The sequence below is a fragment of the Podarcis raffonei genome, chromosome 5 (assembly GCF_027172205.1).
Source record: "Podarcis raffonei isolate rPodRaf1 chromosome 5, rPodRaf1.pri, whole genome shotgun sequence".
Classification (NCBI taxonomy): domain Eukaryota; kingdom Metazoa; phylum Chordata; class Lepidosauria; order Squamata; family Lacertidae; genus Podarcis; species Podarcis raffonei.
The window spans coordinates 20,965,116-20,980,767 of NC_070606.1; the positions used below are offsets into that span (position 1 = coordinate 20,965,116).

Sequence of the window (15,652 nt, forward strand, 5' to 3'; positions counted from 1 at the left end):
GTAGTAGTAGTATTTCATTATATGGATGATAGATAATTTGCAAAAAAACTCACACATGGTTTATGCACCAGTCACTGAAATTTAATACATGGCTGGGTGTGTGTTGATGGTAATTTCATTTACTCTGTGAGGCATACAACTCCACAGCGATATATATGGTTATATATTTTAGGTCTCCAGACTGTGCACTGCTATTAAGATTTATATGTGCTTTATACTGCCTTTCCTGAAAATCAGTGTTTTTGCGGTGCTGTAAAATATATAATTGATGGTGAGTAAATTATGCCTCATCATTTATAATAGGAACAGTCCACATCAGAGTTAAGCACTTTTAAGTCCCATTGAATTCAGTGAGAGAAATTTGAGGAAGTTTTACAGTATTGTGGGCATAAACTGGACTTTAAAGTGCTCCGCTTTGACTGGATTTTATCCCATTTTTATAAATGAAAGTTTCTTTTAAGCCCTACACTTAAAACCATCAGAAACATCACTTTCTTGGCCTGAGCACTCCAATTGGGCTGATGGGAGTTGCTAATATTCAGCAGAGCCTGGCAATTAAACAATTTAGGTTTTTAATTACCACACTAACATTTGAAAGTGTCAGCCAAGGTATAATGAAGTCAAACCATTTGCTTGTGATCATTTTTGTTTGAAGTCGATTCTACTACATAGGGAGATCAGTTGCATTCAGCTGGAGGTGCACTTTCTAATTTGCCTTCCCTTTTTTACACAATAGCCAAACTATGGAAACCAGCAGTATGGACCAAATAGCCAGTTTCCATCCCAGCCTGGTCAGTACCCAGCTCCCAACCCTCCCAGACCCCTGACATCTCCCAACTACCCTGGACAAAGGATGCCAAACCAGCAAAACACAGGGCAATATCCTCCTCCAACGGTCAACATGGGACAGTATTACAAGGTGAGAGTGATCCTTCATTGATCTCCATCTCTTAGGAATTAATCGGAGTTCACAAGCTCCATTCTGAAATCTGTAAATAAGTATAATTGACTATTTGGAGCTATATTCAACTAGATTTTACTTAAAACTAGACCCACTGAAATGAATGAACACGACTGAGGGCCATTAATTTAAATGGGCCTTCTCTGAGTAAATCTTAGTTGAATAACACCCAAACAATCAGGCTGCAGAAGACCCTGCAAGAGCCTGGTGTTTCCTTCCCAAAGTCTGGTGCCTCGCCTTCCTGGCTTTGGGAAGTCAGCGCAAGGGCTGGAGGGGAGGGTCATATTTTTGCCTCGTTCCCTTCCCCCCCCCCCCCGGGCGTATGTGTGTGGCCTGCGGTTTCCCTGTCCATGTACTCTTGTGGCCTACTTGGTATGAAAAGCTGGGCCACCCTGAAATGTAGTAAGTTCCTGTTGACTTAAGTTTGTATCTCTTTTTCTCAAGTTTCATAAAACAACTGTTGCTTATCTGTATATTTGCCAGCATTGTTTGTATATCTGTGAGATTAAGAAATGGAGTGATACTATCATGTCTTATAACACTTCTAAAACAGTAAGGACAACAGTAGCCATAGTGTAAAATGCACCAGCCCAGTGATGTTGAGCCATTTCTCCACTTCTCTCTGCCATGTACTACAGTGTGGATGGATGTGATGACATGGTTCTGTATATGGGATGATGGAGCATCAAAGCTGTCTGGGAGTCATGATGAATCAAAGATAATTCCTGGGCACTGCAATGCTGTTCTTCCAAGTTCCTTCTGGTGCTTCATTGACCATTATGAGCAGATGGTTTGCTACCAAAGGACCTCCATCTCCACTGGCTGTCTCTGCCCCACCAGCAATTACTATCAACATTCCTCATGAACATACGAGCACCCCATGCAAATGTCCCTATTTTCATGCAGAATGTTGGAGGGTAAAGCAGCGTTGGCCATCCTTCCTCTCTCTGGATGTTGCTGGACTCCCAAAACAATTTCCCCAAATATAAGGCATTCATGTATGTTATACAGACTCATGATATATGCACTTTTCTACACATTACTTGCCTGGAGAACTGCATTTCAAAATTCAGAGGCATGCAAATTTTGAAGGATGCCCCTCTTCCAGTCCTGACATTGTTTCTGAAAGGGTGAATTGGGAAACTTCACTTTCAAATGGGAACTGAACTGAATTTCTCCCCCTCTCTAGTCAGGGATGGTGCAAATTGTTGTCTTGCAACATCTGCAAGGCCTCAGCTTAGCGGCCTCAGGTTAGCACCCCCTGGCCAAAAGCATTCCCCTTTGTGAGGTGTAAAACATGCAAAAGAGTACTAGGATGACTCCTGAGAGGCACTGCTTCCATCCAACTAACTGTGGCTTAGGGGAGACCAGTTTTCCTTCCACCACTTGTCTGGTGTCAGCATACACCAGTGGTGTCCAAACATTTTTCAAAGAGGGCCAGATGTGATGAAGTGAAGGGCCAACCAAAGTTGTTAACCTTTTTTAGGATTGAAGTTCTTGAGCTTTTTTTATGATTTTACCCCAAAGTTGTAGAGCTTTTTTTAGGATTGAAGTTCTTGAACTTTGTTTAGGGTTTAAGTTGTTGAGCTTTTTACAATGCTGAGCCACTGAGAATCTGAGAGACCACTGACCATGGAACCACAAGTTATAAGGAGCAAGGAGTCAATAAAACATTCACTCCATATGAAGTTATTTCCTTCCAGCTTTGTTTTGTGTAGTGCATGTGTTTCCACACCCACATCACTGGACGATGGTGGCAGGAGTGAGGAAACAGCATAATAAGGTCAAAGTATGCAGTAATTTGTAACTAAAGTTTGAGAGAGGCAGCGGCTGCAGTTTCTCTCATTGGGTAATGAAGGTAATCACCAAGGGGTATGGCTCCACCTTGTGGTCAAAGGCAGGAAAGATTAACTGAGGGCTGGCTCTCCTGGAATCCACCAGCTTGTTTTCCTGCCCACTTGGAAGCAGTTCTTTGTCTATTGGCTCCCCACTCTCCTCAGGACATTTTCCCCAGTTGGTATGCTTCTTTGGACTGTAATAGCTTTGTTGCGTTGGATTCTATGATGGGTTTGATGGACGTACTTTCTGAGACAATGAGTTTCTTACCTTTGCCTCTGTTCGACTGTGGGTGTCTGCCATTTTAACAGCTGCCACCTTCTATGTTCTCATTTGTGTGTTATTCCCTTGAGTGCTGCCATCCTTTCCTCAGAGTCCTCCTTGCAAGTTTCTTCGTGACCACCTTCCCTCTTTGAACAGCGGAATCTCCTTCCATTTTAAAAATGCCGACTTTTTTCTGTTTCCATTTCTTTGCTTTGTTGCAAGACTCTGCCTCAGCTTATCAGGACTTTGTGGTTATAATTCCACTCACCAGACTTCTATTTCCCCTCAGTGTGTTCCTGTTTTTCACCGTTTTGGAGGCCCGCTTCTTAACTGTTTTGCGGTTGTTACTTATAGAAAATGTAATTGTGTGATTACGGTGACATTTCGAGCAATAGCTTTCCCAGCTTGACAAGAGCTGCCAAGAAGCCCTAATGTTCTCAAATTATAGATCTCCCTGTGTTAGGCTTGCATAGCTTAATCCACCAAGCAAAGTGCGCTCATCAGCTTTGTATTGTGGCCAGCCAGAAGCTGTTGCTTCTTCCTATTTTAAATGTAGGCACTATAGTATCCCAGGCAGGCAGCAAAATAGGGGGTTGATTAAGTCCCTGGTTGGCTGCCACATATGGCTGGTGGGCTTCATTTGACATGGTGGATCAAGAGTTGTACAGACCTTCCCTGTGTCACTGCGTGTTGTGTTAATACTTCTATGTTCGCATCACCGGGTGTTTTAGTTCACATTCCACTGCTGAAGGGCATTTGCAATAATTTTCTTCTCTTCTCTTTTCAATTGCAATTACCATTTTGCAGCCATCAAGGCCTGTTCCTGTGGCGAATTACCCTCACTCACCTGTTCCAGGAAACCCCACGCCACCTATGACTCCAGGGAGCAATATTCCTCCATACCTGTCCCCTAATCAAGATGTCAAACCGCCATTCCCACCTGACATTAAACCAAATATCAATGCTTTACCACCACCTCCAAGTAAGTAAAAAATGAAGCTTCCTCAAAGTTTTTCCCGAAACCCTGCTTTCTCCTTTCCACAAACTGCATGTCACAGAAAGTTTGCTCAGTAAATACCAGCCTGCTTGCTGCCTTCTAGACAGAAATGTTGATTGCCCATTGATACATGGGGTGACCGGCAGCCTTACGAAAGGTTTACTAAATAGAAGAAAACATAAATGCTTCAGTTTTTGGCATACTTGTCTGGAAGCAAGTCTAATCAAAATCAGTAGAACTTATTTCTGGATAAAAGTAGATAGAATCAGGCTGAAGTTGTCATAATGGAGGAAGAGATTTGCAGTGTACAGCAATGGGAAATGGAGGGTGGATTCTGCCCCCCTTTAAATATATTCCTTTATTTGCCTTATTTAAAGTCTCCTTGGGTGATACTAGGCCAGGTTCTCAAGTGCTCTCTCTCACTCCTGCCACTATAGGAAGACGTACACAGCCACACTAGGCAGTCCCACAGTTGTGCCAATGCAGGATCTCCCCTGACCTTGGGGGATCCCGTATTCAAGTAACTGTAGGATCTTGGCTGTTTGGCTGCAAGGTGCAAGCCACTCTGCCAAGCGACAATCCTGAAGGAATGTAACGTCCAAAGAGCCTCTTAAAACACTATTTTCATTTGTATTCTCGCGGTATTTGTTACCTAAGAGTTTGACTGTTGCTGCATATTTACAAATCTCTATACAGTGGTACCTCAAGTTGCGGACTTAATCCATTTCGGGGTGCCGTTCGTACCCCGAAAAGTCCGCAACTAGAGTGCCTCTTCTGCACATGTGCGCTGCGCGATTGAGCACTTCTGTGCATGCGCACGTAGTTGCGTTTGTAAGCTGAAAGTCCGAATCAAGAGCAGAACGCAACTAGAGGTACCACTGTAGTCATATGGGCTGGAAAACTAGATTTATCATTTAACATGAAAGCAGATGATCTTGGGGTTCGAAGCCAAAACCTGTGGGACTGTGATAAAATTCTCTGAGGCCCAGGGGGAACAAGCTGCTCATCCTCGGAGTCACTAGGACATTACTTCTTTCTTCCCCATTCCTGTGCACAGTGAGCTCAAACCTGTAAACTTTCTTCGCTGCCCTATACAAAAGCAAGTTCTGTATCTCAAGGCAGGGAAGTGACTGAGAGCCTGCGTGGTGTAATAGATAAGAACTACGGCTGGGGAAACCAGTGAGTCTCAGTGTTCACTGGGTGACTTTTGGCCAGTCATAGTGTCCCAGTCTAACCTTCCCCACAGGGTTGCCCTGGGCAGTGGAGCAGAGGGAATATAACAGGATTATTCTGATGATGAAAGCGGGGAGCGGGGGGCAGGTTTGCAGTTATTAGCAAAGGATGGGTAAAGTCAGATATAGCAGATTCTCAAATAAACACAGAACTCCCAACTTGAGCATTGCATTATAGGCATGGTGAGAGGAGTCAAGAGGGGCAGTCTCACTGTATGCATGTGCGTGGAAGGGTAATTCCGGAATAGGCCGTAAGATCAGCCCAGCAAAAGATCAGTGAGCCGTGTCATATTGTCCAGTATAAATATATGCGTTGTTATCGCACTGCAGATGCTAAAGGGAAAGTTCACGCTTTCTCTCCCTCTTCGATCCCAGCCAACCATAACGATGAACTGCGCTTGACGTTCCCTGTGAGAGACGGGGTCGTATTAGAGCCCTTCCGGCTGGAACACAATTTGGCGGTCAGCAACCATGTCTTTCACCTACGGCCCACGGTGCATCAGACGCTAATGTGGAGGTAGGTTTGTGAAGTGGTGCAGGGCAGACCTTGAAGGCTTGAGAACAAAAGAGCAGGCGAGATGCTCTCTACCTTTGGTGGCTGGGTGGGGAGGCTGTAACCTATTTTGCCTTGGGAAGTAGGGTCACATTCTGACATCCAGACTGCATTAAATCAGTGGTTCGGAAGCATGTACACACCTCCTTCAGAAATCTAACAGACAACAATACAACCTTTAAGACAAGTCCTGGCTCTCTCCCTTTGCTGAGAACAGGTGAAAGAAGATTGGTGGAGATGTTTCCTAAAATTGAAGTATTTGGCTTCTAGCTGATTCTGCTGTAGCAGCAGGATTTTATTATGACTTTATGCATCGTGCAACTTTTCTCTTGGAAATAATTTATGCCAATATAAAATTGTGTTTAATTCTCTTGTGAGGACATAAAAAATTAAGAATTTAAGTTGACGGTGGTGGTTCACTCATCTATTGTTCAGAGAGAGAGCACACACACATCCATCATCTTAGCTTGCACAAGTTATCCAGGCAGCACAGAACACCATGGAAACAATTTTATTGCTTTAATCTTAATATTGCACATATATTAACAGCCACCATAATAGCAGCACAATAACTAAGATTGGCAGACCAGGAACCCAAGCGTTAGGATTTTGAGTGTCTTAGAGTAGCTCCACACTTTGTGGCAACCAGATTTGCTTTGGATACACATGAAGTATTAATGACATACATACCTTGGGGAGAAGGGACACCTCAAAGCCTTTTAACAAAACGGAAAAAAACACCACCCCTGGATAATAGCCTAAAAATATAGCACAGCACCGTTACACCAGTCTTATCAAAATTTGGCTCTCAAAAATAAAAAGTCTGGGAAAATAAGATGGTCTTGGCTTCCAGCACAAGCTGCAGCAGTGTTGCCTCGTAAGCCTCCATGGAGAGGCTGTTCCATAATTACACACCAGCTGTCATAGTGGCAAGAGATACAGTGACATGAAACCGTAGCTGAGACTGTCTTTATTATGTTTATTATTGTTTTGTTTGTTGTGCTTTATTTGGTCACTTTACCATACACAGCAATACTCAAAGCAGCTCACAATGGTAAGACAAAAACAGTCCAGTAGATTATAAGTATGCCAAATACTGTTAAAACGTTTAATAAATAACAACATATATTTAATTCAGTTATTTATAGCCTGCCCTTCACTCAAAGGTCCCATTCTAGCCAGCTAACTAAACAACATTCCACCCATTATATTTCCATAAACATATCAAAAAAACCAATACTTCCTGGTTCCCTACTTCAAGTTGCTTTTCTTATGTTTATACAAGTACCATATGGCTGAGATCTGTTTGGAATTTGCTCTTGTAGAAAACCCCCAACCCAATACACCTTTGGCTCTCCAGCCCAGCCTTTCAGGGGACTATGGATTTGTTATGCTTGCCAAACATATGTTCTCTGGGGAGCCAAATGTATGATGGGGCCCACTGGCAATGCATGCAGGACACACTGTCACCACTGTGTGGCAGCCAAGTGGGGAGGAGGACAACCCTTGATGAAGGCGCAGATGGGCCAGAGCTGCAACTGGCTTTGTAGCGGCTCGTAGCCACTAGCATGGATCCAAAACCAACACTGATCGGTTGTGCTTCTGCACAAGTCACAGTAGGTGTTTGGCTCACAATCTCCCTCATCTCATCAGGTGTAACCAGGAGGACTTCAGAAACTTCTCCTTTCTGATTCCTTTAAGTGCAGCTTATCATTTTGTTCAAACCAGGTTATTAAGCTGGCTTGTTTCAGTACCACAAGCCCCAGTTTGGTTGCAACAAGCTGCATTTAAGAGCAGCAGAAAGCAAAAGCTTCCAAAGGCCTCCTGGCTGTGCCAGAATTTGGGAATCACAGAGCTCTAGACTCTGCTGTCTTGGTCTGCCATCTTTCAAATTCTTCAGCTCTCCTTTTCAGCTTTCAACAGGTAATCCTGGTTCTTTCTGGATGCTTCAGCACATTAGGAGAAAATGAAATCTCAGTTCATCTTTAACCTTCCTATGTTTTTCTTACCTGTTTCTAAAGCAGAGTGAGAGAATGCCATGAGCCCTTGTACCTTACGCAAACTCATGTTTAGTGGCATTTCAGGGCTGATTCACAATGTAGCTTTTTTACCCAGGCAGAAGATGGACCCAAGTTTAAATGACAAAAACACCTGTGGACCTATCAAATGTGATTGGACCACACATGTTTAAATGCCTGTGTTTCTTCGCAATAAACACTGAACTGGCAACCAGGAAAGGATTGCTGCTTGTGCTTGCTGCATGGTGTTTACTTTTGGGTCAATTGTTTTCTGCTGGTCACCTTTCTAGTGTTGCTTTCTGGTGAACAGAAGGGAATGTGATTTAGGCAGGATGAGACTGTCTATTTACTCTTTGATTATGGTAACATATTTTACTTTCTCATTTCTAAATCCTAATTCTTGAGGACCTTCCTGACCGCACCTTTCCCCCTCTCTGCTGCTTAGAAGCCCACCTTTGCGTAAAGCACTTTGAGGTCAACTATATGAAAAGTCGTATTGAACTGTAAAGTATCAATATTATTACTACTCTCAAAATATATAACACCACACTCTTCCTTATGTAAATAACCAGCCCATACAAGATGTGTATCATGTGCTTATTTGTCAAATAATTTAAAACAGTATCATGTTGCACAAAACAAAATTAAGGGGGCAGAAAAATGTATCCACGGCTTTCAGAAACAAGGGGAAATTGACATTTGCCCCAGTTGTGTGAAAAGCAGTTGCTTATGCCAACCGAAACATACGCCTTGCATAACAGGTCAGACTTGGAGTTACAGTTCAAGTGCTATCACCATGAAGACAGACAGATGAACACCAACTGGCCAGCATCAGTCCAGGTCAGCGTCAATGCAACTCCGCTTACCATTGAACGTGGCGACAACAAGACATCGCATAAACCGCTGCATCTAAAGCACGTCTGTCAGCCAGGAAGAAACACCATTCAAATTACCGTCACAGCATGCTGTTGTGTAAGTACACCAGGCCTGCTGCGGCTGCTGACTCTGTGGTTTGGCTGTATAAAAAGAAATGTGCTGTTGCTTTTAGTGTGATGCAGTGTTCCATCAGATCCCTAGTAGGAAAGGCCCTTCAGATGTTGCTAAACTGCACTCTCATCATCCCTGGTCAATGGCCACATTTACTGGGGCTGGTGGGAGGTGGTGTTGGCGTCCATCTGTCTCGAGAGACAGTGGAGTGCATCTCTTGGGGTGAACTTGAACCACTGCGCTTTCCCTAATGATCTTAATGGGTGGAAGGATTCCTAAAGGTAGGAGCTGTGCCTTTCTGTGTAGCTGCCTCTCCATCATGAAATATAGTACCCAAAGCCAGGATCTCTGATTTGTTTAATGGCAGATGTACCCCACACAGATGAATTAATTTTGACTCTTTGCTTTCCCCCCACAGTCACATTTGTTCGTATTGCAGTTAGTACACCGGCCATCAGTGCGCTCTGTACTTCAGGGCTTACTAAAGAAACGCCTCCTTCCAGCCGAGCACTGTATCACTAAAAGTGAGTAGAGTGATATCTTCTCTGCTTATGCTCATAGAATGAGCTAAATGTAGGGCTGAAACTCAATTCTGTCTCGGGAATTTTATACGGGGCACAGAATTCATGCAGCAATGTTAAGATGGTGCCCCATATTTATTGTATTCTCACCCTCTTGTGCCATCTTTCTTGAACAGTCAAGAGGAATTTTAGCAGCGTGGCAGCCTCCTCTGGCAATGCAACTCTTAACGGTGAGGACGGAGTGGAGCAGACAGCTATCAAAGTGTCCCTGAAGTGTCCGATCACATTCCGGCGGATCCAGCTTCCGGCAAGAGGCCACGACTGCAAACATGTACAGGTGAATGCCTTCTTCTGTCCTGTTGATGCAGGCCTGCACATCTTTTGACAGCTGAATGTGCACTGTGGCCTGCCAAGCACTTGACAGCACGCAGCAAACCCCAGCAAAATATGGAGAACTATCAAGCCCCTAATGGAGCACCATACATGGGTGCTGTGGGCTTCTCTTTCCTGGTCGATCACAAATTCAAAGTAATCCTCAGAACAGTATAAATTTAGCATGAACATGAATTCCAATGAGTCCTCTTTGTTCACTCCTTAGTGTGTTTGTTATTAATTCTCAAGGAACTTGCAATTTATTATTAGTAGTAGTCAATTTGAAAGTAGAGTTGTGTAGCTAATATCACTGACTTCATGTTCTACAGTGCTTTGATCTGGAATCCTACTTGCAGCTGAACTGTGAACGAGGGACGTGGAGGTGTCCTGTATGCAAGTAAGTGTGGCTATTCAATATAAGTTGCAGTGGGAATTTTTTAAAAAAACATTTTTTTCCCAACCACTGAGATTATATGTTTTAAGAGGAGGAAGAATAAGAGATGATTGAATAAGATGCATGAAAACGTAGAGAGTAATAGGAGAGGCCACTTTAAAAATTCAGGGTGTGTATTTTCTTTTTTACGAGAGATGACCCATTTGACATTTGAAGAGCAAATGGTTTGGAATGCATAAAGGCTTTTCCTTGGAAATCCTTATGTGGGGGGAATGGCTGGAAATTATTGAGGACGCAAAATGTACAGTAGTGTTTAAAAGAAAACCAACCACTACTACACAAATTCTGCGTCTTTGCTCTTAACTGGAAAAGCAAATGTAGAGTTGAAAGTGTTTTAGGGCACTGTTTCAGCTCATACCATGAGATCAAACAGCCCTGGCCAATGCCTGTGTGAATTGTGTGCCATTACATATTCTGTGGAACCCTTTATGATGTACAAGGATTCCATAGCAGCATGCTGATATGGGAAAGGTTCTCTGAAGATGTTTTCAGTCTCTATCTTAACCTAAGACTGTCCCTTTCTGCAAAATCTGAAGCTGTGATTAGATGGTTTTCTACAAATCGAACATGAATTAGTAAGGCCCACTACCAGGAACATTCAGTCTCCTGCTGCTTTGATTGGGAAAAGACCCCACCTGTCTCAGACACCAATCCCTCCTTAGAATTTCACAAGTGCACACACTCTACAGACCTCAAGTGATGTTGTTTGAGAATTACTGATTAAACCCCTTCATAGTCCACACCAAAATGAACTCCATGCAAATACAATCTAAATTCAGATTATGAACATTAGAAAAAAATATTACTTGTAAGTTCTTCAGGGCAGAGGACGGACTTTTAGATATGTTCTACAGAGTGTCATGAACATGTGTGTGCCCATGTTTGTAGATAAATGTGCCATCTTCTCTTCCAGTAAAACAGCTCTGCTGGAGGGCCTGGAGGTTGACCAGTATATGTGGGGCATTTTGAACGCTATACAAAAGTAAGTGCAACTTTACCATTGGAAAATGTGCAATCCCTTTGTTTTTGATTCTGTTCTACCGTGGGTTATACTTGCGGCACATCTGTTGCCTGCTTGGCCCAGTTAAGCGACTTTGTATTTAACCTGCTGTTAACAACCTCACCCCATCAATGACAGTCCTATTAAGTGGCCAATGAGAGAAGTGGCGTGCAGATGAAAGTATGTTTGTTCCGAGAAAAGCGTAGCTAGTTTTGCAAGGCTATACAAAGGAGCTTATGCTGCTGTGGATTTGTCTGAGTAAACAGACATGCTTGTTGGTTCAGAACCATCCAAGCAGAGCTTTTCAGATAATGGGTTTGTGGACCTAATTTAAGAATGGCAACTTCTACTTGGGTGTGTGTGTGTGTGTGTGTGTGTGTGTGTGTGTGTGTGTGTACAGTATCAAGGAGACACAGTAGTGTGGAGCGCCTCTTTTATTTTATAGCTCAGAGTTTGAGGAAGTCACAATTGACCCAACGTGCAGCTGGAGGCCTGTCCCAATCAAGTCAGACATTCACATCAAAGATGATCCAGACGGCATGCCTTCCAAGAGGTTTAAAACCATGAGTCCCAGCCAGATGATCATGCCTAATGTGATGGAGATGATTGCAGCTTTGGGTCCAGGCCCATCACCTTACCCCTCAATCCCACCTCCACCCGGCGGCAACAATTCCAATGAATACAGTAACCAAGGTGGGTTTAAACGTTTTGAGTATGTGTGTTTGCATCTATCAAACAGTATCTGCCACTAACCATCTACTGCCCACCTCAGAAGCAGTTGTGAGCATATCTTCCTCTTCCAGGCAGTTGATCTGAAACAGGTTGGTGAAGCATCCTATTGGTAGAACAGTAGGCAGTCCTTAAATTGAGTGACAGGGATCACAGCTGTTCTGTTTATGGTTTGGAAGGGAGATTACACAGCAAAGAGAAAAATGGCTTGATGTTGCTGTGGGGAGAGGGGAGATAGAGCTATTTGAGAACTTCCATGTGTCACAAAAGAAGCAAGCATCAGATGCAATTTTTAAAAGGATTCTACAGTGGTGCAGGCATGCAGAGAAGTGCAGAAGATGCTTATCTGCTGGTTTATGAAGCACATACATACTAACCTGGTGCCCTTCAGGTGTTTCAAACTACAGCGCTCATCGCTCCTGACCATTGGTCATGCTGGTTGGGGCTGTAGCCCAAAATGCTAGGAGGGCACTAGGTTGGTGACAGTTGATGTATATGCAGCAAAATAGATGGTATGAAATGGGAGCGTGTTTTTGTTTATTTTTCTTCCTTTTTTGTTGTCTGATTGTTCTAGATGATTTAAAGAAATGTGTGCCTTTACAATTCCAGTAATGATTTTTTGCATATTTAGTAAAAATCAATACAAATACTTTTTTTTCAAAAAAAGCTTAGTGACAGGGTTTAAGCAAAATTGCCATCCTTCCTTTCTACCTGCTGATCTTTGGTCCCCACGGAGAGGCATCATGGAGCAAGGTTTTAATCAACAAGTTTCACACGGGTGATTTAGACTTAATTATTAACCTTCACATTTCGGCATACCGCGTTTCAACTTATAGAAAATGTGATGTGTACATAAGAGACATGTAACAAGAGCTTCCTGCTCTTAAATCAGTGCTGCGAAAGGTAGGGGGGGCGGGGGCTGCTAAGCTCTGCAAGACATGCAACCTGATCATATGTATATTTCTTAAAGCCAATCCCACTGCGTTCAGTGGGGTGCACCCCCGAGTCAGCATGCAAGGGATGGCAGCCTTAGCCGGTTTGCAGATTAGCAAAGTGAGAATTAGCAAGGCTCTGCTGTATTTACATGACAGATCAAAGCCTCCGCTTCCCCAAGAAATAGTCTTACACAGCTAATGACTTCTGTTCCTCTGAGATTAAATTTCTCCTCAAATTGAGCTTGTGCCGGAAAGCAAATGATGCAGATGCTTCAAGTCCCATCAAACTCTGTTTTGGCTTGACTGTTGTAAAGCTGCTGCTCTTCAGTTGACAAAACTGTATCCCCTCTGGGCAAGCTGCAAAGCTGCCCTATTATTTCAAAGCTCAACATGATCCTGTTCAGTGGCTTACGTGAAATAACTTAGCAGTTTTAGTTCTGTTCCTAGTTCACAGCATTTAAACCACAAGGGCTGCCATTGCAGTTAAGAGATTTAACTGAGATGCTCAAGGAGTAATGAAATAAAGAAAAAAGACCCAGACCTTTAGCATAGGTTTGAGGGACAGTTGGCCAGGTCAGGAGTAGTAACAAGGGGAGAGGGGATAAAGACACTGCTGAATATACCTGAGTGTGTGTTAAATGTGGGGTTTATGTTTTTGTCTGCATCTCTTTCTCCATCCCATTTTTCCTTATATTTTCATTTTTATTAGATTAGCGGCCTTTGAAACTTTTTTTTTTAACTGACACATGCTGGTTCCACTTTTTGAACACAATGTACAGTGGTACCTCAGGTTACATACGCTTCAGGTTACAGACTCCACTAACCCAGAAATAGTTAAGAACTTTGCTTCAGGATGAGAACAGAAATCGTGCTCTGGCGGCACAGCAGCAGCAGGAGGCCCCATTAGCTAAAGTGGTGCTTCAGGTTAAGAACAGTTTCAGGTTAAGAACGGACCTCCGGAACTAATTAAGTACTTAAAATGAGGTACCACTGTATTCCATAGAAATCATTGTTAGGCGAGCAGTCACATTACAAGTCAACGGTTTATTTATTATATATTTTCCTTATATAATGTGTGTGTGTGTCAGAATACATATTAGACTATGAAGAGGCAGTAATGTTGTTACCTCCTATATAAAGAGCTCTTATCTCTTATTTTTGTACAACAATCACATTGTGTGTTTGGGTAAAGGTGTGTATTTGAAGTACTCTTTTAAAATAACTCTCCCTCTCTTTCTGCTGTCTAGGTAACAGTTACCAAGGTCACAGCAATTTTGATTTTCCACACGGGAATCCTGGTGGAACTTCTATGAATGACTTCATGCATGGGCCTCCTCAGTTGTCACACCCTCCAGACATGCCCAGTAACATGGCAGCTCTGGACAAACCTCTAAGTCACCCCATGCAGGACCCTGTAAGTAATAGAATTTCTCAGTTTCTTCTCTGTGAAATAATGAATTATTTTTTAAAAATTATGCCCAGCCAAGTCTTCAAAAGCTACTACACTAGCATAAAGAACAATGGCATAATTTTAAAACATGAAATGATAAATCAGTCAATAATAAATTAACCAATCACGGATTTCTGAAGAAACCTTGTTTTGAGAATCACCTGCACTTTAACTACATCTGCCAGTAACAAGCATTTTAAATGATTACTGTAATGTCAAGATACAAGGTAATATAAAAATAAGCTGTTTTCGCTTAAGCATCTGTTCTACATAAATATCAGGCCTTCCTAAATTTTGGGACTGTGAGTCACACAAAGGAGCCCTACGCTGCCTAGAACAGGAGTGGGTAGTAGGCCTGGGTGATATGAGGGGCAGACCGCGATGACGGTTTCACTCAGCTGTATATCGCTGGTGAAACCACCACCGAGTCCCTCTGCCTCCAGCACCCGGCTGAGGGAGAAACAAGCTGCCGGCGCTGGAGGCAGAGAGACTCAAGCGGCAGTGGTTTCCTCAGTGATATACCGCTGTGTGAAACCGTCACTGTGGTCTGCCCCTCAGAACAGCAGAGATTGAAACAAGCTGCCTGGCGGAGGTGCCAATATAGCTTGTTCCTCCCTCCACTTCTTTGAACTGCTTGGCTGAGGTGTGCGCTGCTGCCCTTGCCTCAGCCAAGCAGTTTTACAGAGTCCCCAACCTGCTGGTGGCTTGTAGAAGCCGCCGCCGCCGGGCTCCATTAAAGTGCTCCCACTTCCCAGCTGGAGAGATCTCCAACCCAGTTCCTGCTTGCACAGGAGCTGGATCAGGGCTGCTCAGCTAGGGAGGTGCAGGCTCCACCACACTCTTCTACTGAGGGATGCACGGCTGTGCTCCCCTCAACAGGGAAGTTTAAAGGAGCACTGCCTGAAGGCAGCCAGGCAGAGCAAGGGCTCTGATGCAGAGGTGAGCCTCCTCTAAACTTCCCTGTCGAGGGAAGCGCAGTTTCCAGGTCGGGGTCCTTCAGCTGGGAAGCCAGGGCTTTCCGCCCCCCAGCTGAGCAGCAGGCAGGGGCCAGCTGCATTGTCCCCAGCCCACAAGACGCTCCTCAGTTCCCACCGTGAGAGCTGAGGCAGATTCTCCCAGCGCCTCGCCAGCTGGGGCCGATGCACCTTGTTTCAACATCGCCCAGCCCTAGTGGGTAGATAGTTGCCTACTGGTAAATCTGTTGGTGATCTGCACCAGGGCTGGGCAATGTCAGCTTTTCAACATCAAAATATTGAAACGGAGGGAGAAACAACTGCATTGGCCAGGAGCTGAGGCCAATACAGCTTGCTCCTGGCACTGGGGGTGGAGGGAATCAGCCAGGT

At 43.8% G+C, this 15,652-nt stretch overlaps 1 protein-coding gene and 1 long non-coding RNA gene across 21 annotated transcripts in view; one reads left to right on the forward strand and one right to left on the reverse strand.

Annotated features, from left to right (window-relative positions):
• Positions 1-15,652, forward strand: part of ZMIZ1 (zinc finger MIZ-type containing 1) — a 369,131-nt gene that overhangs the window by 342,410 nt on the left and 11,069 nt on the right. For 13 of the 16 annotated variants that reach the window (XM_053388158.1, XM_053388156.1, XM_053388149.1 and 10 more), the window contains 10 exons: positions 737-919; positions 3,869-4,043; positions 5,621-5,807; positions 8,623-8,833; positions 9,267-9,372; positions 9,546-9,706; positions 10,071-10,138; positions 11,109-11,177; positions 11,641-11,888; positions 14,107-14,273. In XM_053388158.1, coding sequence (XP_053244133.1) covers positions 737-919; positions 3,869-4,043; positions 5,621-5,807; positions 8,623-8,833; positions 9,267-9,372; positions 9,546-9,706; positions 10,071-10,138; positions 11,109-11,177; positions 11,641-11,888; positions 14,107-14,273 — 1,575 coding nt within the window. The remainder of the gene's footprint in view (positions 1-736; positions 920-3,868; positions 4,044-5,620; positions 5,808-8,622; positions 8,834-9,266; positions 9,373-9,545; positions 9,707-10,070; positions 10,139-11,108; positions 11,178-11,640; positions 11,889-14,106; positions 14,274-15,652) is intronic. The other 3 variants (XM_053388163.1, XM_053388164.1, XM_053388154.1) reach the window with 1 other exon arrangement.
• Positions 11,884-15,652, reverse strand: part of LOC128413756 (uncharacterized) — a 60,445-nt gene continuing 56,676 nt past the window's right edge. For all 5 annotated transcript variants that reach the window (XR_008330436.1, XR_008330438.1, XR_008330439.1 and 2 more), the window contains one exon: positions 11,884-12,141. This is a non-coding gene — a long non-coding RNA (uncharacterized LOC128413756). The remainder of the gene's footprint in view (positions 12,142-15,652) is intronic.